Source organism: Gossypium raimondii, chromosome 8 (genome assembly GCF_025698545.1).
Source record: "Gossypium raimondii isolate GPD5lz chromosome 8, ASM2569854v1, whole genome shotgun sequence".
Classification (NCBI taxonomy): domain Eukaryota; kingdom Viridiplantae; phylum Streptophyta; class Magnoliopsida; order Malvales; family Malvaceae; genus Gossypium; species Gossypium raimondii.
The window spans coordinates 1121923-1148170 of NC_068572.1; the positions used below are offsets into that span (position 1 = coordinate 1121923).

At 35.3% G+C, this 26248-nt stretch overlaps 3 protein-coding genes, 1 long non-coding RNA gene and 1 pseudogene across 7 annotated transcripts; 1 reads left to right on the forward strand and 4 right to left on the reverse strand.

Moving 5' to 3' along the window:
• Positions 1-1150: 1150 nt before the first annotated feature.
• Positions 1151-6401, reverse strand: LOC105790083 (uncharacterized). The gene is made up of 4 exons (XR_008198525.1): positions 6278-6401; positions 6021-6174; positions 5795-5923; positions 1151-1469 (listed from the first exon to the last, which is right to left on the reverse strand). It is a non-coding gene; the product is annotated as an uncharacterized LOC105790083 (long non-coding RNA).
• Positions 1226-8902, forward strand: LOC105790079 (L-ascorbate oxidase homolog; annotated as a pseudogene).
• Positions 8903-9802: 900 nt separating this feature from the next.
• Positions 9803-12218, reverse strand: LOC105790078 (uncharacterized). The gene has a single exon (XM_012617487.2). The coding sequence runs from the start codon at positions 12041-12043 to the stop codon at positions 9995-9997; it is 2049 nt and encodes a 682-aa protein (XP_012472941.1). The 5' UTR covers positions 12044-12218; the 3' UTR covers positions 9803-9994.
• Positions 12219-12668: 450 nt separating this feature from the next.
• LOC105790080 (protochlorophyllide-dependent translocon component 52, chloroplastic) lies at positions 12669-15374 on the reverse strand. The gene is made up of 7 exons (XM_012617489.2): positions 14823-15374; positions 14205-14392; positions 14040-14125; positions 13792-13967; positions 13524-13703; positions 13212-13399; positions 12669-12931 (listed from the first exon to the last, which is right to left on the reverse strand). Exons 1-7 carry the CDS (start codon positions 15372-15374, stop codon positions 12676-12678), a joined length of 1626 nt encoding a protein of 541 aa, XP_012472943.1. The 3' UTR covers positions 12669-12675.
• A 1329-nt stretch (positions 15375-16703) lies between these two features.
• Positions 16704-25641, reverse strand: LOC105790085 (protochlorophyllide-dependent translocon component 52, chloroplastic). Of its 4 annotated transcripts, XM_012617495.2 has the most exons (7): positions 24933-25620; positions 24059-24246; positions 23864-23949; positions 23614-23789; positions 23294-23482; positions 22495-22682; positions 21946-22330 (listed from the first exon to the last, which is right to left on the reverse strand). In XM_012617495.2, exons 1-7 carry the CDS (start codon positions 25452-25454, stop codon positions 22075-22077), a joined length of 1605 nt encoding a protein of 534 aa, XP_012472949.1. In that variant the 5' UTR covers positions 25455-25620; the 3' UTR covers positions 21946-22074. The 4 variants fall into 4 exon arrangements, with proteins under 4 accessions (XP_052491130.1, XP_012472951.1, XP_012472950.1 ...); XM_052635170.1 differs by lacking the exons at positions 21946-22330; positions 22495-22682; positions 23294-23482; ... (1 more) ...; positions 23864-23949; positions 24059-24246 and adding exons at positions 16704-17083; positions 17383-17570; positions 17734-18059; positions 18611-18696; positions 18781-18968 and having other exon boundaries at positions 24933-25641; XM_012617497.2 differs by lacking the exons at positions 21946-22330; positions 22495-22682; positions 23294-23482; ... (2 more) ...; positions 24059-24246; positions 24933-25620 and adding exons at positions 16704-17083; positions 17383-17570; positions 17734-17873; ... (1 more) ...; positions 18781-18968; positions 19804-20484.
• Positions 25642-26248: the final 607 nt, after the last annotated feature.

Genomic DNA, 26248 nt, shown 5'->3' on the forward strand with positions numbered 1-26248 from the left:
TTGTAATTTTTTTTCTCATTGTTATACCGTTGTATATGGTACAACACATGGCATGACATAAGACAACTTTAGACGACTTTTCGCTGGAAGCAGTTTGCATACAACTCTACGTTAGGGATTGTCCGTGGCGACCATTCACATAAGACAATCCACATATAATCTCTTGTGCATTCTGTCTAAACTAGCTTAGAAATACCATTGTGCACCCTCCGCCGAGACCACATGCTACCCACCCTTAATGAGGACCATTGAGACGTAACAACTTCGTACTGCTTTAAAGAAAAGAAGGTTATAGTACATTATATGACAACAATTAATCTATAACTATCATGTCACTTGACCGACTACACGATCATACAAATACTCTGTACTGTCGATTACATGGCCTTATAAAACAACGATAATCCCCTTAAATATGTGCATGGGAAAGCAAGGATCAACTTCTTTTTCCCCCTGAAAACCCTAGATAACAATCTTAGCTCCGACTCTCCGCCTATAACATTTTTTTTATATTTTTTCTCACATGTAACATATTTTTATATTATTTTCATAATTTTTTTTTTACAAAATTGAGTCAAGTCCACAAGAACAGGAGAATATACCTGCCTTATATTGAAACATTCAAACTAAACCCCAATTTTTATTAAAAATTAATTTACAATATTTTAGTTTTTTAATATCTATAATAAAATTAACCCCAAGTAAATTATATTGTTTGAACAGGTTCAACCCCTTGTTCTTTTTAATTTTTTTATAAAAATTACTGCATTTGCACACTAATTTGGAATTATAATATATATTTTATATTATAAAATAAAAACTAATAAAATATAAACCTAATTTAATTTTTTAATTTATAAATTAAAAACTGAACTAACCACATATATTTAATTATTATTAAACTGAAATCAAATCGATCCATTCTATGAAAATTAAACCGAACCAAATACTAAAGTTCGAGTCTTTTTTTTGTTAATCAATTTTAGCTAAATAGAGGTTTTAATTTTTTTAACGTTATAATTAAAAATAGAAAATATAGTGAACGAAAAAAAGCAAAATTTGAGGTCCTTAAAATGGAAATTGAGGAAATTGATTATATAAATAGACATAGCCATGAACTTAAGAAAATTTGTATAGATCCCCCTCAAAATAAAAACCCAATTATTCATCCTAATTTTTTTATAAAAAATAAAAAATAAAACAAAAATACAACAGGGAACAAGCAATGGCTGTATTGATGTTAACCTTGTTCTTATGTCTCATGACAGGTTCGGTTTTTGTGGTCGAAGGCGGCGATCCGACTATATTTTTCACTTGGAATGTCACTTATGATACCATTTCTCCTCTGGGTGTTCCTCAACAAGGTATTCTTATTAACGGCGAATTTTCTGGACCTAACATCAACTCAACCACCAATAACAATGTTGTCGTCAATGTCTTCAACAACCTCGACGAACCCTTCCTCATCACTTGGTAAACAAACAAACAAAAAAACCCAAAATTAAATTATAAAATTAGGTTCAGAAATTAGAAGTGTTCATGGCTGAGTCAAGCTAAGTTCAAGCTTAAAAGTGATATTAACGCACTTTATACTTGCCTAATCCGACCTAAAATATGGGTTTAAACATTTATCCAAACTACCCATATTTGTAATTGGCTAACCCAAACTTATTTTAAACCCACTGATATTTTTTTTAAATATCATATTTATATTATTTTATTTTAATAATTTAATATTTATTTATTAAAATTATATATTTGTAATTATTTTTAATGTTGACATTTTAGTAGTATTATATATTACTATAGATTATATAATATACAATTATATTATATAATATACAACATTACAAACTTTAGAAAAAAACTGATTGAGTCGGGCCAAGCTCATAAGGGTGAAGCCAAAAAATTTTTAAGAGGAACCGAGATTAAGATATATATATATTTTAGAACTAAAACGTAATTTTACCCTTGTATTGGTTAGTTTTCAAAATGACTAAACTGAAATTCTAGTATTTTTGGGGGAACCAAACTATGATTTTATCATATATTAACTTAAGATTTTATAAATTTTGAGGGATTAAAGCTGAAAATTTCCATTCTAGGGTCTACCCCTCTCTTCATCCCTACGGGCTCGGACTTGAATATCCTTTATGGACAGCGGGACTATTTTTTGCCAAATGTCGGTATAATATTTTTGTTCAAACCCTCCAATTTTCTAAAAGGATTAAAAGTGCAATTTTATTATTTTTGTTGCAGGAATGGGATACAACAAAGGAAAAATCCATGGCAAGATGGAACAGGACTACTTGTCCAATTCTCCCAGGAAAAAATTACACATATCATTTCCAAGTAAAAGATCAAATAGGTTTACCACTAATTTTTAGCCCTTTTTGGGTACAAATTCATGATGTCCCAATAGGTTTATTTACTGAAAGCCTAGCAACACAGCTGGTCAATTTTATTGGAGTTTTCATGGAGTACGATGTATCTAAGTTGGGAAAGGAGACTCATAATTTTATGAGAATAAGAGTGCAGATTGATATTAGGAAACCTTTGAAAAGAAAGAAACAGATTATGTTTGGTGGGATATGCTCATATGTTAAATTTAAGTATGAGCGTCTATCGCTGTTTTGTTTTTTCTGTGGACGTTTAGGTCATAATGACTCTTTCTGTGAAGAGAGAATGAGGGTGGAGGGAGATTCTTTGAAATGGGATGGGATTTAACATTACGGGCATCATCTCGAAGAGCTCTATCAATGAATAGCATTTGGCTGCGAGGAGGGGGAAGGGAAACTTGGAGAAGGCTGGATGGAGAGTAGGTTTGACGGGTTAAACGAGCAGAATGAGGCTTCAAAAGGAAAGAGGGGCAAAGCTATTGATCCAATATTAGGGATTAGCCTTGAGGGGAGGGCAACACATGAAGAACAACAGAGAAATAAAATCTGGTCTTACCAGATGCAAATGGCTATGGAGCATGATTTGGAAGATGAAACTTTAATAGGGGAGGAAGGAAAAAAGAGAAATAGAGGGGAGATGGAAGGCGTACATTCTCTAATATCGGCGGCTGCCAAAAGGCATGCCGACCGGGCACAATGAAAATCTTAAGCTGGAACGTCCGTGGTTTGGGGAGACAACGGACGGTTAGAAGACTTCGGCATTTGCTGAAAATTAATAATCCCCAAATAGTCTTCTTTATGGAGACTAAAATTAATAAGAAACAAATGGAAATTACTCGCAGGAGGTGTGGTTTCGCAAATGGAATCGAAGTGGAATCTGAAGGTACGAGAGGAGGGTTGTGCTTAGCTTGGCGAACTGACATTGAAGTTATGCTTCGTAGTTACTCTAAAAGACATATTGATGTGATCGTTGAAGATAAGGAAAAAGGAATTAATTGGAGATTTACAGGATTTTATGGTTCCCCATACATACAGGATAGGAATGATTCGTGGGAGGTTTTGAAAAGTTTAGCTAATGATAGAGAAACCCCTTGGTTGGTTTGTGGAGATTTCAATGAAATTATGTATGGATTTGAAAAAAAGGAGGGTTACCTAGGGATGAAAGAAGGATGGAAATTTTTAGGAAAACATTAGAGGAATGCCGATTGAATGATGTGGGTTTTGGGGGCAGGCGTTTTACTTGGGAGAGAGGCAACTTACCAGAGACGAACATCCAAGAACGTTTGGACAGAGGAGTAGCTAACAGAAATTGGATTGTTATGTTTCCAGAAATTAAAGTTCAACATCTTGCTCATTCATTTTCAGACCATTGTCCTCTTCTTATTAATACCAGGAGATTTGCAGAACGAGTAAGGGATAACAATTTCAGATTTGAAGCATGGTGGCTGTTGGAAGAATCTTTCATGGAAGAAGTCAAAAAACTATGGGAGAATTCGTCAGAGGAAATATTAAAGAGGCTGGATAATTTAAAGAAAGGATTGCAGATTTGGGCTGGGCAGTTAAAAAAAATAGGCAGAAGAGAAAACAGATGCTTACGAAGAAACTTGGCGAGTTAATAAGCAACCGAAATGAAGAGACCTTAATGAATTGATTGATACAAAATAAACTTGAATTTTGAGATTGAGAAGGACGATTGCTATTGGGGAATGAGAGCTAGAATTAATCGGTTGAAATTAGGGACAAAATATCGCTTTCTTTCATAGCCAAGCTTCACAACGGAGAAAAAAGAATCTCATTCATAAGCTGAAAGATGAAGAGGGTAGAGAAATGGAGCTCATTCAAGACATTGAGGGTGTGGCTAAGTCTTATTTTCAGAATTTATTTTCGGCAAGAGAGAATGGGAATTATGATCATATTCTACCAGGGATAGAACGCTGCATTCATGCGGATGACAACCGAAAACTTACAGAACCATATTCCAAAGAGGAAATTAGAGAAGCTGTTTTTGAAATGGGACCTACAAAAGCACCAGGGGAGGATGGATTTCCAGCATTATTCTATCAGAAGTATTGGCAGATTGTTGGGGATGACGTCCTATCTTTTTGTCTACAAATTTTAAACGGAAATATGAAGGTTAGTCCAATAAATTCCACAAATATAGTGCTTATTCCCAAAGTCAGCAATCCATCAACTATGATGCAATTTAGACCAATTAGTCTATGCAATGTACTTTACAAAATTATTGCAAAGGTACTTGCAAACAGATTTCGAAGTGTTATTGGCAAATGTATTGATGAAGCGCAAAGTGCTTTTGTGCCAGGCAGGTTAATATCAGATAATGTATTACTCACTTACGAAATATTGCACAAGTTAAAGCAAAAGAGAACGGGGAAAAAAGGATTTATGGCCGTTAAACTCGATATGAGTAAAGCTTATGACAGGGTAGAATGGAAACTTATAGAGGAGGTCATGAAAAAGATGGGGTTTGATTTTAGTTGGGTAAATGCCATTATGAAATGTGTGTCATCCGTTGCTTATTCAGTTGTCATAAATGGGTACAGAGGAGATAAATTTGTACCAACCAGAGGACTTAGACAAGGGTACCCATTAAGCCCGTTTTTATTCCTGATATGTGGTGAAGGTTTATCAAGCTTGCTGAGGTTAGCAATGAAGAGAGATCGTCTCAAAGGAGTACGGGTGAGTAGATACGGTCCACAGGTATCTCATCTTTTATTTCTTGATGATTTGCATCTTTGTTTGGAGAGGCAACTAGCAGGGTGCAAACATCATAAAGGATATTTTGTGTGAATTCAAAGTTTGCTCGGGACAATGTGTAAATTTTGATAAATCAACGGTATTCTTTAGTAAAAACACGTTGGAGGAGGATAGGAGACAAGTGGTTGATGTGTTGGGGTACGAGGACTAGTGAACCCGAACGATATCTAGGGCTACCGAATATGGTGGGGCGAAAGAAAAAGAAGCTTTTCGAGTTTAAAGGATCGAATCAAAAACGTATTGATAATCGGAGCAATGATTTTTATCACAAGGAGGAAAGAAATTTTATAAAGGCCATTTTGTAAGTCGTTCGACTTATTCTATGGCATGTTTCTTACTGCCGAGAGCTCTTTGTGATGAAATGGAGAGTATTATAGCAAGATTCTGGTGGCAAAAAGGAGGGGGCAAAAGGGGAATTCATTTGTGCACTTGGAAAAACCTTTGTTCGTTAAAAGAAAATGGTGGTCTAGGCTTTCGAGATCTTAGTCAATTTAATATTGCGTTATTAGCTAAACAAGGTTGGCGTCTCATTAATTTCCCAAATTCTTTATTAGTCAGAGTTTTGAAGGCTAAATATTTTCCACAGTCCAGTTTTTTAAACGCAGAGTTGGGGAATTTACCTTCATTTACCTGGAAGAGCATCTGGGCGGCAAAAGGACTTCTCCAAAGAGGATTGGGTTGGAGAGTTGGTAAAGGGAGTAGCATTTCTATCTGGGAAGACAACTGGATTCAGGGGATTGACAAGGTGGCTGAGCTTAATAGCACAAACAGAAGAGAATTACAGTTAGTTTCAGACCTCATTGACAATTCAAGTAGAAAATGGAAGTCAGACTTAATTAAAAGTACCTTTCAAGAAGATACTGCTCGGAAGATTCTACAAATTCCTCTGGCAGAGACCGAACATGAGGATATTCAGGTGTGGAGTGGAGAACTATCTGGTGAGTTTTCAGTACGTAGTGCGTATAAACTACTACAAGATGCTTCTACAGCTAATGACTACCTATTACAGATCAAATAAGAAATTTTACAAAAATTATGGAGCCTACAATTGCCTTCAAAATTACAATTACAATCTGGAGGATTTCATGGGATTATATCCTCACTTTGGTAATCTCAGGTTGAGGAGGGTTAGTTCAACTGCCCGCTGTCCACGATGTTATTTTGGAGTAGAAGAGAGTCTTCATGTTTTCCGAGAGTGTCCTTTTACAAGAGAAGTGTGGCAAGCATTAAACTTAGCATGGGTCATAGAGAATACGAGTCAAAATACATGGGAGTGGCTAACTGGTTTTCAAGAACAAGAACAATTACCAATTGTCGGCTTTTTCGCTATGCGTTATGGTTGATATGGTCCTTTAGAAACAAACTCATTCACGAGGGCAAAAATTCAACAGAAGGGATTAGCTCGAATATTCAAAGACATATGGTAGAATATGCGGAATAAATCCGAGAAGAAAAGCGAGAAAAAATTTTCAAGAGTCACAAGATACGTGAAAACGCATCGAGAATATCGATCAAATTTGATGCAACATCGGATAGTAGAACCTTCAAATCATGACAGGACTAGTTGGTTGGGATATGAGGGAAATCATCGGTGATAAAAACGGTTATCCACAGAAATGTTCCCTCACCATTCGCAGCAGAGGCATATGCATGTTTAGAAGGCATGAAATTAGGGATTGCTTTAGGATCTCAGTCAATTAGAATTATGGGAGACTCAAAAACCGTCATAAAGAAGAGCAAGGCGATATCAACAGATAAATCGGTAATAGGTGCCATTATTAAAGATATTCAGAACAAGAAATCCTTTTTTCAAGATCTTACTTTAAAACACATACATAGATCAGAGAATACACATGCACATGGTCTAGCAAAGAGAGCTCTCGCGAAAGAAGAAAACATTTACCTGATAGGAGAAGAACTGGACCGCCACATTTCAACCTTGGATGAAGATTGGCAAAGAAATCCGGATTGAAGAATTGGGTGAAGGAGCAGCATCCAAAACAGATAGCTTAATGAAGTTTAAATCTATGGGGAAGAGCTATCGACATAACAGATGGGACCTTGGAAATGACTCTTCAATAGCCTTTATGGTTTCCAGCTGTTTCTAATTAATGACTGGGATAGGTTTCATTCGGTAGATTTAATTTCAATTAATGCTTTTGTCTTTTTCCTTTTAATTTTCTAGCTTTTTGATTGACGTTTATTGGGGGGTGTAATTTTATATTTGTTTAGGTTGAAAATTAGATTGGTTCTTTTCTGTTTGGTGCTTTGACTTAGGCCTTTGATTTGGGCTGATTGGATTATTATTTTTTTTTTTTCTTTCATAATAAATACCCAGTCATTCTATCAAAAAAAAAAAAAGATCAAATAGGTTCATACATGTACCAACATGCATAAAGCTTCCGGTGGTTTCGGCGGCCTTCATGTAAACAGTCGTTTACTTATTCCGGTACCATACCCTGATCCGGCCGACGACTACACACTCCTCGTTGGCGATTTTTTCAATAAAGGTCATAAAAGCTTAAAAAAGATTTTGGATAGTGGTCGTAACCTTGGTAGATGTGATGGTGTTCATCTTAATGGTAAAGTAGCCAAAGGTGATGGTAAAGATGAACCCCTTTTCACCATGGAAGCCGGCAAAACATATAAATACAGAATCTGTAATGTCGGACTTAAGACAGCAATTAATGTTCGGTTCCAAAATCATCAAATGAAGCTTGTTGAAATGGAAGGTTCACATCCAATGCAAAATGAATATAAATCACTTGATGTTCATGTTGGTCAATGTTCTGCTGTTCTTGTTAAAGCCGACCAAGATCCTGAAGATTACCATGTTGTTGCTTCAACTAGGTTTACACGTCGGCAGGTCACTGCTACCGGTATAATACGGTATAAAAACGGGAAAGGACCAGCTTCGTCGGAGTTACCACCACCGCCGGTTGGTTGGGCTTGGTCACTTAATCAGTTTCGTACTTTCCGATGGAACTTAACAGCTAGTGCTGCTAGACCTAATCCACAAGGTTCATATAAATACGGTGCTATTAATATTACACGTACTATTAAATTGGCTAATACCGCCGGTGAAGTTGACGGTAAACTCCGATATGCTCTTCATGGTGTATCACATGATAATGAGTTTAAAACACCATTGAAATTAGCTGAATATTTCAATATTGTTAAGAAAGAATTCGAGTACGATACGATCCCCGATAATCCTCCAGAGAAAACCGAGACGATCCAAGTAAAACCCATTGTTCTTAACATAACGCATCGGCACTTCGTCGAGATCATCTTCGAAAATCACAAAACCGCTATCCAATCGTACCATTTATCCGGCTACTCCTTCGCCGTCGCGTAAGTTATCATTTCAATTGACTGACAAGGTGTTTTTCTGATGCTGCTTTGTTGATTTGGGTTCTTTCTGTAGCATCGAGACCGGAACATGGAGTCCGGAGAAAAGGAAGAATAATTACAACTTACTCGACGCAGTTAGCCGACACACGATTCAAGTGTTTCCTAAATCGTGGGCGGCAATTCTCTTGACGTTCGACAACTGTGGGATGTGGAACATTAGGTCGGAGGTATGGGATAGGTTCTACCTCGGACAACAACTCTACGTTAGTGTTCTTTCTCCGAACCTTTCGACAAAGGACGAGTACAATATCCCGGAGGACGCACAGCTTTGCGGCGATGTCATCGGCTTACCCAAACCGAAACCATACACTTAGAAACAGTTAATCACTAACAGAAATAACCGTTTCGTATATATTTAATTTAAATATTTTTTCCCCAAGCATATGGTAAAATTGAGCTTTAGGACATTGAGGATCTAAAATTAATTAATTTTAAAAAAAAAAACCCAAAGTAGTGAAGAATAGGGTAGTGGAGTTTTTAGATTTCACAAGCACGGTGAAGAGGTTGACAAATGTCTTACAAGGATATAGTATGATATTAAAATAAAAAATATTTTTAAAAAATGAAACTCATGACAATATTTTATAATTGTTTGTGGAATAAAAAAAATTACATTGGATTATTATCCTATACAGTGGAGTAAAAAAAAACTTCATAAACTGGTCTACGTTGATGCCATTTGTTTTTAATATGGTTGAGTTATTTCGAATTTTGAAAATTTTGACTTACTTTTATTTGGATTAATTTTGGGATAAAGTCATTTTTTTTTGTATCAATTATGGGTTTGGATTGTTTCGGATTCATATGATTCGAGTTTAACGTTAAAGATTTTTTTAGTTGAGTCATTATAACTTCAAATCATCTTGAGTTCAAACTGAACATGTTTGAATCAAATTAGACTCTAAATAAACTTCGTCGAGTTAATTAAATCGAGTTGATAAAAATTAAATTAACATTGATTGAGTCAATATCATAGTTGTGTACTTATACTTAATCTCTCTAATTTTACATCAATATGAGTTTCTTTTTATGAAAAATTCTGTAATATTTAATATGTAAATTACCATAACAAGTGGAATCAATTAGGTAAATTTATTAAACATGATTAATTGAATTTTCACGTGAAATTAACTATATATCCGAATTAACAATAAAATAAAGACGAAATTATAGAAGATTAAAGAAATTAAATCTCAAATTTCAACATAGTAAAAGGACCAAAACCGGAATTATACCATAAACATTTTCATAGTCTATATATGAATACACACTTATGACAAAAAAACAACAAACATATGATGAACTGATAATGACATAAATTGTAATAAAAAAACAATACAAGAATACATCAACCAATTACATTTTCTAACATAATCAAAGCAATATGAATCAATTAAACAACCTGTTCAACATGTATTAATTCCATCTTTGCAATCTTTAGTCAGATTATAAAAGGTTTCAACACGAGTTTTCGCTCGATAAAGTACCTCGGTATCCACAACAGCTCTCATGTAACCATCGAACTCGACCGGTTTCCCGCCGTTAAGCAACGTCGTCTCGTTGTACCACTCGCTCCCCACGTTCCACAATTCCTTATAATCATCAAGCAAATGAACCTTGTAATGTGACCTCAAGTTATCGAAGTAATTGTAGAACGGCTCGTTTGTCGCAACGTAAAGGTTCCTCCACGGTTGAACCATTTGTTGAAGCTTGGTTAAGATTGCGTTAGGGGAGGTATCGGAATCCAGATTCGGCCAAAGTTGTTTGTTTTGTGCTTTTTCACCACGGATGACGTGAATAGCGTCGAAATCCCAATCCATACGTCCGCTTATCTCGGTTACGATGTTCATCAATCGTTTCGATTTCCATATTGTATGCCACGGTCTGTGAATGTACTTAGCAGCTTGCCCTTCACATACTCTATACCAATAATTATCAGGCTCTGGTCCATCAAATTGTCTCCATATGATTGTGCTTTTATCCTTTTTGAGTTGCATTGGTGTCGTTTTATAGCTCTTTATCTTCTTCAATGGTACTTTTCTTTTATGACCTTTATCCCATTTCTTCCAATCTCGTAAAAACTCAATTTCTTCCACAACGGACGCAGTTTCTTTAAGATGCTCGAAGTCGAAATAAAACCGGAAATCTTTGCCTTCTTCGTCTTTATGACTCGAACTATGAGTTGCCGATAAACACATGTTTAAATCCATCACAAATGTTCTATTCAAATAAATAGCTTCCCCTAAACCACATAAGAAACTCCATAAGTAATGGTTCATTCCCTTACAATAATCTCCTCCTCTTGCATAATACAAATACTTCCCTTTCCTAAAGTTTGTTTCCAGTAAAGTCGGGATTGTATCGTTTATCTCTTCATCACGTATCGGTCGAGTGAACTTCGGGTTAGGCCGAATCCAAGGTCGTCGAGCGTTGATTCCCGAATGCCAACGGCCTGTATGGATCACTCTGTAAGTACAATTCACTCCGATCCCAAACTCGAACCTTCTAAAATCTCTGTACTTTCTCCAAGATCTTTCCTTTTTGTTCCGAAACCTCCAAGCAACATCGCATTCATCCGGTTTCGAGCCGTTGACCGGTGTTTGATACTCCAAAATCACAATGGACTTGAAAGTTTTTGAATTGAATTTCTTGATTGCGAGTAAAACCCGTGGATCTGAACAATTCACGTGTTTTAACTCCTCACAATCGGATTTTGGGGTTTTTGCTTCGGTTTCAACAATGGGAGTGGGTGCCAAAGCAGGGGACGTTGCCGGAGCTGGAGCCAGACCGGTTCTGACCACCGAATCGTTGGTTTTAGTAACAGGATTGGGTGCTAAAGCAGGGGACATTGCCGGAGCTGGTGAAGATTTGCTTTCTTCACCGGATTTAACAACCGAATCATTGGTTTTAGTAACCGGATTGGGTGCTACAACAGGGGACATAGCTGGAGCCAGCGAAGAAACCGAATCCTTACTGGTTTTTACAACAGAATCATTGGTTGCTAAAACAGGGGGAATTGCCGGAGCCGGCGAAGAAACAGAATCCTCACCGGTTTTTACAACGGAATCATTGGTTGCTAATGCAGGGGGAATTGCCGGAGCCGGCGAAGAAATAGAATCCTCACCGGTTTTAACAATGGAATCATCGGTTTCAGTAATGGGATTAGGTGCTAAAGCAGGGGGAATCGCCGGAACCGGCGAAGAAACCAAATCTTCACCGGTTTTAACAATGGAATCATCGATTTTAAAAGTGGCATTTTCAGTTTGAGTGAAGAGCTTGGTTAAAGAAGGAGCTGATTCCAGCCATGGATCTGGTGGTTGATAAGTGATAGCAATGGCTGTAAATATAAGAACCGACAACACAAAAACAGAGAAACAGAGATTACTAATCAATTTGATCAGATTTTGACCGATTGGCTCAGTGTTTAACTCTGATTCTTTTGTGGGTTTCCTCATTTTTCAAAACCCAATTTCAAAAACTAATCAGATCTCAAAATAAATCAACCAAACAAACAGAATTTGATCACTAAATAATGGGGTTTTGCTTGTTTTTGAAAACCCAGTAGTAGAAACTAAATAGATCTTATGACAGTAAATGAATTAGAGAAAAAAAAGAAGAAGAAGCTTACATGTGAATGTTGAATGGGGTTTAGCTTTGCTTGAAACCCAAATTAAAGAAGTAACCAGTTGCTGTCTTTTGAAGAAGAAAAATGGTGTTTGGCAAGAGAGAAAATGAGAGAAAAAAATGGCAACCGACAGTGGGGGGAGGGGGGGACAATGATTTTAAGCTGAAAGTGTGGTGTGGGTTCGTTGTCAAAAAGACTTTGAGTTGAAGCTAAATGATGATATGCTGTTGCAGAATCAGTTGTTTATACTTCACTTTCTTACATAATCACAACAAAAACAAGAACTTATTTTTTGGACATGTTTGATGATCTGCAAAATGTTTGTTTAATTGTAATTTTCAACAAGCAAAAAAGATTCTTTTAACATAAAAAATTGTTTTTTTTTTTAAGTTATTTGTTTGAATAATTCAATTTGTCGGTAGGGTTCAACTAGCCTTTAACCTTGCATCAAAATTATAAAAATTATACAAAAGCATGATTATAATCATGATAATGGAAATTTTTGTAGATGAACTGAGCCAACCATTTTGAAGCTGCAAAACAAATGATAGCCATTGATACCATTGTTGATTTAGCCACCATTGATATCATGTTCTGCTTTGTCACAGCAACGATCCCAATCGAAATAACCGACATGGTTTGTAGCATTACTTCAAGTGTCTTAAGACCTTTATGTGCTGTACTGCAACTCTTACAACTCACCACATGAGTCCAATACCTGCACAAATAATGTTAGTATCGAAGACCCATACTTCAAGAAAAGTTAAAGCCGGAAAAAGTTATTGTTGGGAGGGAGAACCCTTCACAATGTTATGGAATTATCCTCAGATTGTATCGGGGTTTTCTCAACAATGTCAAGGTATTGTTTCAAAGCGCTCTCCCTTCGTGAACCGTGCACGGCTCTTGATGGAGGCTAGAGACAACTCGAGGACAAGGGTTAGGCCAATTGTCTTGAGACTTTAAAAACTTCTCCCTAAAGAGTCAGTTCCCCTCATTACCTGTCCATCAGTTGCTCTCTAGGAGGAGATGGAGGAAGAGCTCCGCTAAACTTCCCTTTCCAATCAACCGTGCCACCGCCATACTTGTTCAACCACCTTCGGAAGCCAACCACAAAGGCATCTGACTTTGTAGGCACAAAACAAGCTTCTTGCCAATTGGTAGCTTCAAGTTCCATTACCTTATGCTCCTATAAGAAGAAATAAGGTGTCAACTTGCATAAATATGGGTGCGTTGATATCTCTATTCTTATGTCCAAATATGCATCATGCACAAGTACTTATTAAAAGAAGAGGACGAAGAAAAAGAATCACCTGAACATGAAGAAGATACAAATCAGAATCCAAAATCAAGTTTTGTCCAATGTGAAACATCCATCTTGGAACAATCTTGTCAATCCAAACACCAAAGTTCTTTGGGAAAGACCAAATAAGTCTACTTTTACCCGGACTAACCGGAATACACATAAAAACTAAACAAAGTCTTCGATTTGACTGCAAAATTATAGTATCTAAGTAAAAACCAATTCGACCTACCGATCCAGTCTGAATAAATAGCAATATAGTAAAATGAATGTCAAACCTTTTCGGTTTCGGATATTGCAGATCCATTTCGTTGATCAACATCAATAAAAGCATGATAGATGCAAGGTGCAATAAAGTAAGAACAACCCCAATCTTGTTTTCCATTGAAACCATTTATATCCAATTTCTCAACTTTCATACCAAGTGGACTACCCCCTTCTCTATCTACCTTCACTGTGAATCAAAATGTTACAAATTTTAGATACACGAATTCGATATCTCAAAATAACATCAATAACTTCTTACCTTTAGGGGTCGGATTGGATATTAATCCGTAATGTGCATACGGAAGATGAGCAGGATCCATAAGATTTTCAATCAACACCTCGTACCTGAAAACACAGTTAGTTTCTCGAACACATTTCAATTTGTGTAGGCTATATTACTAACTCTTAGTTTTTCTTGAAGTACCCGAAAGGAAATTCTCTGTTTCCCATTGGCCCTGAAAATGAAGGATCATCCAAGACAGGAATGTAAGGAGGTTTTTTCTTCATTATAATATCTTTGTATTGAGGATCAGCATTAGGCCAAACCCACACAATATCATGTTGCACAGTGCTTGGATAAACAGTCACACATGCTTCCTTGAATGTATGGACCTGCAAATTTGAAAACCAAAGTTAAATAAGAGTAACATTTTTAGGTAAAAGTATTATGAAGGTCTTTGTATTAGGAATAAGATTACATTCCGTCTTTTCTATTAAAAAATGAGCAAACTAATCCCTATACGTTAAAATGTCATCTATTTGTACTATTAAAAACTAGGTGATTGATAGAATGACCAAATGGTGAAATGTGACATGTTACATCTGCCTTGTGTTGATGTACAATGAGGAGTTTTTAACGGTAGAATTGGATGGAATTTTTAATAGAAAAGATTAGTTTGCTCTTTGATGTAACGTATAGAGACCAATTTATCTATTTTTGAGTAGGGAGGACAAAATGCAATCTAATTCTCTAGTACAATAGCCTACATGGTACTTTTATCACTTTTTATACAATATGATTACAAAATCAAAAAAAGGTTACCGGTGGTCCATCTAGGGGGGCTTGAGGGATGAGTTTACAATCACCATTTCCATTGAAACACCAACCATGGTACACACATTGTAATCTCCCCCACTGATCAATTCTTCCATCAGATAAAGGAGCTAATCTATGGGGACAAGTATCATCAAACACTTTCCATTCATTCTCATTCCTATCCCACCACACCACTAGGTCAAGTCCCAATACTTTCTTAGCATGGGGTACCCTCTTATCCAAATCACATATTGGCATCACCGGGAACCAATGTGAGTACCAATCGAATCTCTTTTTCTCGCGACCATCAGCCTCAAGTTCCAGCATAGGTGGCTCAATGGACTCCATTGTTGATGCCGGGGATGATGATAACATCATAAACAACCTCGATTTCGATCCATTTCTTTCAAACAATGTGAAAGATGAATCGAACACAATTAATTTTAACTTTAAATGGTGAAAGATGGGTTTAGGAAATTGGGTTTTGTTTCTTCTTGTTGTTGTTGAAATGTATGGTGGATGAATAAGGGTAGAAGAAGAAGCTCTAAGAACATCCATGGCTGACTATCTTCCTTTTTTTTCCTTCGGCTTTCAACACTCACTGGTTCTTCAAAGCTAATATCCATGTATCATTCATTATATATACTAGTTCCATGCATGCATACATCAACTTATGGTAATTAACAATATACATAAGGTAAACACATACATATTAACCAAATATGTGTATACATATATAAATATTAACCTAATATATATTACGGTAATTATGGTAACAATATCTATATAATGCTATATATTAGGATAATTACGGTACTTAGTAATTATGGTAACAATATCTAACACCCAATTTTTTTCCATTTTACAAAGTTTTATTTAAAAAATAAACACATTATAGTTTTTAACACGTGTTACATTTCATTTAAACAACTTATTTTTGTTGATTGAGTCTTAGATCGTTTGACATGAATATTGTTAACAATGCAAGAAGACATGGGTTTAAATGCGTTAAAATATATTATCATCTTATTGTGAAACGTATTTTGTTAACCACCCCATTTTACTTAATCGAGGTTGAATGAGTAAATTGTTTTCTTGTTATTTTATTTTGTTCAACTGAATTAATTTTGTATACTCTTTATATTTATCGCTTTATTTATGGTTAACTGGTATTAATAAATTATGTAGTTTGTGAGTTAAGTCAATTGGTTGAAGCCATTCGCATGCTTTCCCGTGAGTTCAATATCTAAAATATTTCATAACGAATTTATCTCATTATAATTATTACATCACAATGATATTAATCACATAAATTTGTCATTGTGATCACTCTTTTCAGCTTCTTGATGAACAATTTTTTTTTTTTTTACATTACCCTTTACATAATCTTGTTCTAGCAAAAACTTTGTAAGCCTTTCATACTAAGCCCATAAGGTTTGCTTCAAGCCATATAAGGCCTTAGTGAGCTTATAAATACTTATAACTTGAAATACGTTCAAAACATCAAACATAAATATCTTCTTACCTTTTCATCAACGGAAAAGAGAATGGATGGGCAAGGATTGATGTTATAAATGGCATTCACTTTCACACTCATTCGAAGTGTCATCCACCAAGCAATCGATCAAACCCCTAACAATTGTTCCATGTTGAGGTTTTGTCCCCAGCTTCACTCAGAGCAATGTACAGTTCATGAAGGGAGGAGCTTTGGTTGGTGGAGATACAACCTATAATAGCTCATGAGACAGGTGTTTGTATTGCGCGTAACATTAATTATAGAGAATGCGTGCGGGAGAATTCAAACCACCAACAACTTAAAGAGAACATTCGATTGGTGCAAGCGATTCGATTTGAGAAGGCTATACAATAATGATTTTAACAGCTCAATGATTTTGTAACTCTTTTTTAATAAAATTTTGGTATAGGAAAAAAAAAAAGAAGTGTTGAACTAGATTTAACCCTGCATACAAAGTAAAGGGTGTCATATTCTCATCAAATAACACAAAATCTTTCAATGAAAGGCATGGTTATAACCATGGTAATGGAAGTTCTTGTAGATGAAATGAGCCAACCATTTGGAAGCTGCAAAGCAAATGATAGCCATTGATACCATTGTTGTTTTAGCCACCATTGACATAATCTTCTGCTTTGTTACAGCAATGATGCCAATCAAGACAACCGACATGATTTGCAGCATTACTTCGAGTGCCTTGAGACCTTCATATGCACTATTACAACTCTTACAATTCACTACATGACTCCAATACCTACACACCAAAAAAATGCTTCTTGTTAAACTATGTTACTCATGGTGGCTTGCACATGGAAGTCAAGATTGTAGGGATTAATGTACATATTCAATACATGTATGCTCATTCTTTTTACATCTAGTTCATATGTTAGGAATATTGCACCTATACTTATGTCTGACTGTGTATGGGGCACAGGTTCTCCAAAAGAAATGAAGAGCGATGGGTATAAGTATCCAAATTTTCATGTTCGGAATGTTTGGATATATACTCGTATACTTGAAGAAAAATGAAGAGTCGAAAGTTATTAAATTTACCTGTCCATCAGTTGTTCTCTAGGAGGGGATGGAGGAAGAGCTCCACTATACTTCCCTTTCCAGTCAATCTCACCGCCGGCATACTTGTTGAACCACCTCCGGAAGCCAACCACCGTAGCATCTGACTTTGTAGGCAAAAAACAAGCTTTTTGCCAATTGGTAGCCCCAATTTCCATTATCTTACGCTCCTACAAGGAGAAATAGGTTGTCAACTTGCATAAACATGATTAAAAACAGTTTCCAGTTCGTTAACATATGCCATAGATCTCTGTACTCTTCACAGATTCGAGTACTTAGTAATAAAAAAATAAAAAATTCAAAGCATCAAAGAGCCAGAGATATAGGAATCACCTCAACATGAAGAAGATACAAATCAGAATCAAGAACCAAGTTTACTCCAATGTGAAACATCCATCTTGGAACAATTTGGTCAATCCAAACGCCAAATTTTCTTGGGAAAATCCAAATCAATCTACTATTACCTGGACTAACTGGAACACACATAAAAATCAACATAAGTCTGTGATTTTCTTCATCAACCTCAGCATCAGCAAAAGTATGGATGATACAAGGAGCAATAAAGTTAGAATTGCCCCATTCTTGTTCAACAAAACCATTTATATCCAACTTCTTGACTTTCATATCAAGTGGTCTACCCCCTTCTCTATCAACCTTCACTGTGAACAAAAAATTACAATTTTAGATATGGTAAAAAAAACCCTCTCGATTTTGATATTGAGCAATTCAATCCCTCTCAAAAAAATCGGAGCAATTTAATCTCTGTCAATTTCGAAAGTCAGCAAATAAGGATAATTAATCACAAGATTAATGTTTTTCGTCAATTTTACATAAATTTGACTAGTATAATAAAAATTTAGCTCTTATAATTTACACGTTCTATCAATTCGATCATTGATTTAACAAATTTAGCCCATATATATATATATATATATATATATATATATTTGTAAATGTGTAAGTATTGAGGCTAAATTAGTTGAATTTTTTAAAATCAAGACAAAATTAAGAAAATATGTAAACGATGAGGGCTAAATTTATTATTATACCAATCAAAATTATACATAATTGGCGAAATACATTAACCCATGATTGCTCTATTATTTTTCAAAGGGACTAACTTGTTCAATTTCGAATTTGAGAGAGACTAGAGAAATCTTTTTACCTATACGTGAATTTCATATCTCAAAATACATTAAGAACTTCTTACCCTTAGGGGTCGGAGTGCGGATGATTCCGTAATGTGCATATGGAAGATGAGCAAAATCCATAAGATTTTCAGTCAAGAACTCATACCTGAAACCACAAAATTAGATTCTCGAACAAATTTCAGTTTCCATAAATTATATTACTCTTAACTCTTTATTTTTCTTGAAGTACCCGAAAGGAAGATCTCTGTTTCCCATCCACTTTGAAAATGAAGGATCATCTAATACAGGAATGTAAGGAGGCTTTTTCTTTGTTATAATATCTTTGTATTGAGGATCAGCATTTGGCCAAACCCATACAATATCATGTTGCACAACACTTGGATAAACAGCCACACATGCTTTCTTGAATGTATGGACCTGCAATTTTGAAAACCAACGTTACCCCCTTTTGCCAACAATGCCACACACTATACATCACATGACATTGCTCAAAATGAACCATGGTTACACTATCAACATTGTAAGAAGAGGATCAGATATATCTATATACATAGAGATGTTCATGGGCCGCGTCGAGTTGGGTTCGGACTTGACCTACGTATGATATTAATACATTTTATATTTGTCAAGGTCCAGTCCAACCTGAAATATGAACTTAAAATACTCATATTTGTAAATAGTTAACCCAAGTTCATTTTAAATTCAATCATATTGTTTTTAAAAAAAAATTAAAAAATACCTTTATATTATTTTTAATTTATATCTAATAATTTTATATGTAACCATCTTAACATTTTTAATCTCTACATTATAGTAATATTACATTTTTATGTGTTATAAATTATATAATATAAAACATTACAAATTTCCTTGAATATTCAAGCCTAAGTTCACCCTATTTTTTATCCTAATACTTTTGCTCGGGCCCCAAATTTCGAACGAACCTTTAGATTGAGTGGATAACTTGACCCATAAACAGATCTAAATATACGCATATATATGCTTTATAGAAAGTAACTCAGGTGATCCAATATCATATGTCCAACATAAATATGCTTATAAATATGACACACAAGTTCAAGACTATGGCTCCTGGATACTCAGCATGCTTGTGCCAGATACATACATGTATCCAACATCACACCCGAGTTTCAAGTAATATAATCATCCATACCTTTGTAACAGTCCTAACATTAGAACAGCAAAAAGAACATAATTAAACATGATGATATGAACTAAAAAAAAGGGTTACCGGGGGTCCATCTAAGGGAGCTTGAGGAATGATTTTGCAATCACCATTGCCATTAAAGCACCAACCATGGTACACACACTGTAATCTCCCCCATTGATCAATTCTTCCCTCAGATAAAGGAGCTAATCTATGAGGACAAGTATCATCAAACACTTTCCATTCATTCTCATTCTTATCCCACCACACAACTAGATCAAGTCCCAATACCTTCTTACCATGTGGCACCCTCTTATCCAAATCACATACTGGCATCACCGGGTACCACTGTGAGTACCAATCCAATCTCTCTTTCTCGCGACCGTCAGCCTCAAGTTCCGGCATAGGTGGCTCGATGGACTCCATTGTTGATGATGGGGTCGATGATAAGGTCATAACCAACCTGGATTTCGATCCATTTCTTGTAAGAGCTGGTAATTTTAAGTTTAAATTGTGAAAGATGGATTTAGGAAACTGGGTTTTGTTTCTTGTTGCTGTTGTTAGAATGCATGGTAAAGGACCAATAGCAGAAGCAGCTCTAAGAACATCCATGGCTGACTATATCTTCTTTTATTTTCTTCGTCTTTTAAAACACTCTATTGGTTCTTCAAAGCTTAAGCAAAGAGGAGAAAGAAAGAACTTGAGGCTGTGAGGAAATGAAACTGAGTGATGTGATCTGATCTTAGTGAGGCTAAAAATGAAATAAATAGTAATCAATGAACACTCCCAAAGCAAAGACTTTGAACGTTTGCATTTTGCAAAAGTCAACATGACTTTGTAGGATTACAATTCACTAGACTTCTCCGTCTCGAAAGTGAACCCTAAAAATGGGATGGTATGAATAAAAATATATATCAAAAAATAGATTTAGGCAAAAAAAGAAGGTTCATTTTCTAAACAGATCGTATCTCGAGTAAGTTTTTTTGGCCTAAGTCCGGCTTGGCTCGGATACCCTTAACAAAGTATCGATACCTTTTTCAAAAGTATCGACACCCTGCTTGAGAATCAATACCTTGGGGAAGGTATCGATATCTCATAATAAGTATCGATACATTCCCTATTGTATCAATATTATAGGCTTTAATATGGGCTGAAAAGGATCAGGCCCAAGTTTAGCATCTATAACCTAGGTTGGGTTTGGGCAAAAATTTAGGTCAATTTTTCGAACCGAGCCCGGGCCTATTAATTGGACCTAAAATTTTATTAGGGCTTAACCCGAACCAACCCATGAACAACTCTACGAGGGAGGAACCAATAAAATAAATGTGTTGAAATTAGGCTCAACTTATACTACTTTAAATAATAACTTTTTTAAATTCGGAAGAATCTTGATCACCAAAATTAACATGTGAAAATTAAAATTAACTTATACAACAAAAAAAAAGTTAAATGTTCAATTTGTATTAAATATTTTAATTATTTAAGCATTAACTATTTTACCAAATTAATATTTAAATACTACTTTGTACTAGTTTATCAAATTAAACTAAAAATATTATTAAATTTATCATAAAAATTTATAATTCTATAAAAGAAATCAAGTTAAAAGAAACTCTGGAAAACTTTGGGGGTGGAACACAAATTTACCCTATTTTTAAGCATTAATTATAAGGTCAATAAAAAATTTTAAAACTTAAATGGGTTGAATTGAAATTTTATAAAATTTAGACGGCATCCCTAGTGGTAAGATGAAAAGTCATCGTATCAGGTGGATAAAAAGATAAGAGAGAGTGGTTAAAAGGAAGAGAAAGAAAGTAGGAAAAATGTTCTATTGTATTGTTTTTATAGTCTCTTCAGTGCAATGATAAGTCGTATATATGACATCTCACAATGTTCTCTTGTATTGTTTTTATAGTCTCTTCAGTACAATGATAAATCATATATATATATGACATCTCACGTGTCATGACCTCACTAGCAAAAAGGTCACGTCTTGTCTTCTCACAGGTGCGGGAATGCTTATTCATAGGTGGGTAATGCAACGTCTTAATATGGTTAAACAATTAATGGGTGTAAGGTTACATATACTCTTAACGAAGTTAGTCTATAATGAAGGTTCGTTCACCTTACTATAGAGCCACTCGATGTTATGAGTTCAACCAATAGAATTAGATTTTTTTTAAAACCTTGTTCATGGCATGTAATCTAGAACATTTAAAAGTAGAGTTGAAAACACATAAAATATGTATATTTAATTTCTAATCATTGTTGGTATAGGAAAAAAAAAAAAAAAGAAGATGTTCAACTAGCTTTTAACCTTACATACAAAGAAAAGGGTGTCATATTCACATAAACTTACACAAAAGCATGGTTATAGTCATGGTAATGAAAATTCTTGTAAATGAAATGAGCCAACCATTTTGAAGCTGCAAAACAAACGATAGCCATTGATACCATTGTTGTTTTAACCACCATTGATATCATGTTTTGCTTTGTTACAGCAACGATGCCAATCAAAACAACAGACATGATTTGTAGTATTACTTCGAGTGCCTTGAGACCTGTATGTGCAGTATTACAACTCTTACAATTCACCACATGACTCCAATACCTGCAAAACAAGAACAAAGGTTATAAGGTATGTTACCCGGGTTCAGAGCGTTGGATTCACGTACATATTCGATACAGGTATGTTCATATGTTAGGATACAAGCTCCCATATTTCGAGAAAAGTGAAGAGTCAGAGCAATATAAGGACAAAGTTACTAAATTTACCTGTCCATTAGTTGCTCTCTAGGAGGGGACGGAGGAAGAGCTCCACTATACTTCCCTTTCCAATCAATCTCACCGCCGGCATACTTGTTGAACCACCTTCGGAAACCGACCACTAAGGCATCTGACTTTGTAGGCACGAAACAAGCTTTTTGCCAATTGGTAGCCCCGATTTCCATTATTTTACGCTCCTACATGGAGAAATAAGGTGTAAAACAAAACGAGGTTTACCAGGCAAGAATATTGCATATGGCTATGTGTTAAACATGAGTTCTTCATATATTTAGAGGGTCCTTAAAAGTTGATTGTCCAAATAAGCATGGAATATGATTGTCAGATACTGAGTACTCATAAAAAAAGTGAATATACCTAAGAGGCCTCTTTGTTATAGGGATTTGATCAAATTAGTCCTTCAACTATTAAATAGATCAATTTAGTCCTTTACTATTAAAGAATCAAATAAGACCAAATTAGAATAGAGTTAACATTTACTGTTTTAAAAGTTAATATTTTTAAAGTTTTTACTGTTTTGTACATAAAATCTTTTGTTTAGAATTGAGTTGCAATTGAAAAATAATAACTTTCAATACATTTTTAGATAGTGAATGTTAACTCTATTACAATTTGGACTTATTTAATTCTTTTTAATACTATAAGGACTAAATTAATCCATTTAATAATAGAGGGGACTAATTTGATTCAGTCCCTATACAGGTACTTTAACCCATAAACAAATGAAAAGTCGAAGCAATATAGATTTTTTGAATGAAACTCATCAAAGAGCCAGAGATATAGGAATCACCTCAACATGAAGAAGATACAAATCGGAATCAAGAATCAAGTTTTGTCCAATGTGAAATATCCATCTTGGAACAATTTTGTCAATCCAAACACCGAAGTTTCTCGGGAAAGTCCAAATCAATCTACTATTACCTGGACTAACCGGAACACACATAAAAATCAAAGAAAGTCTTCGATTCGGTGGCGGTGCCTGCAAAAAAACACTTCTTTATTGGTAAACAACACTCGGAAAACAAATAATATACTGGACCTGACAGTCCACCGGTTCAACCAGTTCAACCTGCTGATAAATAGCAATATATAGTGAAGTGAATGCAGAACCTTTACAGATGTTGCAGATCCATTTTCTTGATCAACTTCGACATCAGCAAAAGCATGAAAGATGCAAGGTGCAATAAAGTTAGAACTACCCCAATCTTGCTTTCCAAGAAAACCATTTATGTCCAACTTCTTAACTTTCATATCAAGTGGTCTACCCCCTTCTCTATCAACCTTCACTGTGAACCAAAATGTGCAATTTTAGATGCAAGAATTCGATATCTCGAAAATACATACATCAAGAACTTCTTACCGGTTGGGGTCCGAGTGCGCATTATACCATAATGTGCATATGGAACATGAGCAGGATCCATAAGATTTTCAACCAGTACCTCGTACCTGAAAATGCAAACTTAGTTTATTCAACAAATTTCAGCAACTATTGATGATATACGTCCACTACATTACTCTCTTCATTTTTCTTAGAGTACTCGCATAATTTGCATACCCATAAGGGATATCTCTGTTTCCCATCAACTTTGAAAATGAAGGATCATCTAATACAGGAATGTAAGGAGGCTTTTTCTTTGTTATAATATCTTTGTATTGAGGATCAGCATTTGGCCAAACCCATACAATATCATGTTGCACAACACTTGGATAAACAGCCACACATGCTTTCTTGAATGTATGGACCTGCAAATTTGAAAACCAAAGTTAAAATAAGAGAACCCTTTTTGCCAATAATGCCACACATTACATGAAATTGCTGATTACTGTTGAGGGGAGGCCGGACTCTTTATTAGGAGAAGTTTTCAAAGTATCATGAGCAGACGAACCCCTCAATGGTTGAGGTATTGTGCTCAAGGTGTCTATGAGCAGACGGGTCCATAAAGTGAGAACACCTTGCCCACCAAGGAAATATGAGCATTTGGTCTTGGTGGGTTTGAAACCATGCCCTTATATGGCATTAGTAGGTAAGAATAGTACCACTTGAGCTAGTGACCTCCCCTCAACAATTATAATATCAACACTTTAAAAGAGGATCAGTACGTATATACACTATACTAATTGAAGTTGGGAGATCAGTGAAGAATACTATATGTCCACACATTCATTTTTCTTAAAATAGTCGTGTCTGACATTCAATCCAACACACAAATACGAAGATATGATCCCGAGTCGTATCTTCAAATATATACATGTATTCAATACTCATACCCGAGTCAGAGTAAACACCCATACCTATGTCCTTACATGTATAGATATATCATACAAGTAGGAGAATTAAACCCCAGAAAGTTCCAAATAATCCTAACATTAGAACAGCAAAAACAGAACATAATTAAACATGATGATATGAACTAAAAGAAAAGGGTTACCGGGGGTCCATCTAAGGGAGCTTGGGGAATGATTTTGCAGTCACCATTGCCACCAAAACACCAACCATGGTACACACATTGTAACCTCCCCCATTGATCAATTCTTCCCTCAGATAGAGGAGCTAATCTATGAGGACAAGTATCATCGAACACTTTCCATTCATTCTCGTTCTTATCCCACCACACCACTAGATCAAGTCCTAATACTTTCTTACCATGTGGCACCCTCTTATCCAAATCACATACGGGCATCACCGGATACCACTGTGAGTACCAATCGAATCTCTCTTTACCGACCTCAGCCTCAACTTCCGGCATAGGTGGCTCAATAGACTCCGTTGTTGATATTGGGGACGATGATAAGGTCGTAAACAACCTGGATTTCGATCCATTTCTTGTAAAACATGGTAATTGTAAGTTCAAATTGTGAAAGATGGGTTTAGAAAACTGGGTTTTGTTTCTTGTTGTTGTTGGAATGTATGGTGAATAAACAATGGTAGGAGAAGCTTTGAGAACATCCATGGAGGATATTATATGTTGGTTTATTTTTCTTTTGTATTTTAACGATTATGGCGTTCTTAAAAAGCTTAAAGCAAAGAGGAAAACGAAGAAGAGTGAAAGAACTTGAGGCTGAAAGGGGATGAGCGTGTGAGTAAATGAAACGCGTGATGGAGGTAGACTGTGGAGAACCAAAAGCTGTGAACTTCGTGTGGCTCAAAACGAATGACAATAAGTGTTAGATTATATTTTGCTCCTTTATCAGAGGAAAAGCCTAGAAAAAGTCGAAATTATATTTGTATATTTTTAAATGATTAAATTAAAATTTTATCATTTTGAGTGTCAAAGTACAATTTTACCATGTATTAACATAAATTTTCATAAATTTTAAAGGGCCAAAATGAGATTTCCTATTATAAGGAGCCAAAGCCCTTACTATACCCTAGCACCGCCCCTACCCTTTACTCAAAAAATAGATAAATTAGCTTCTTACATATTATATCAAAGAGCAAATTGGTTATTTACGTTCAAATTTCACTGATTTTTACACTAAGAAGTGGACATGACCCCACTCCATTCAAGTTTTTTAAGTCTTTTTCAAGTCATAAAGTATTGATTCAAGACAATGGCATTTTAAAAGTATTCTTACATCTATCAATTGGATCTTAGTTCGATTGGCATGAGTATTATTGTCAATACAGGAAAATGTGGGTTCGAGTATGCTGTGAAGCGTATTATCCTCCTATTTAAGGGATGGGGAAGCACTATCTAGGCATTCATTTAAAAAGAACAAATATAATCAAAACATATACTACTTT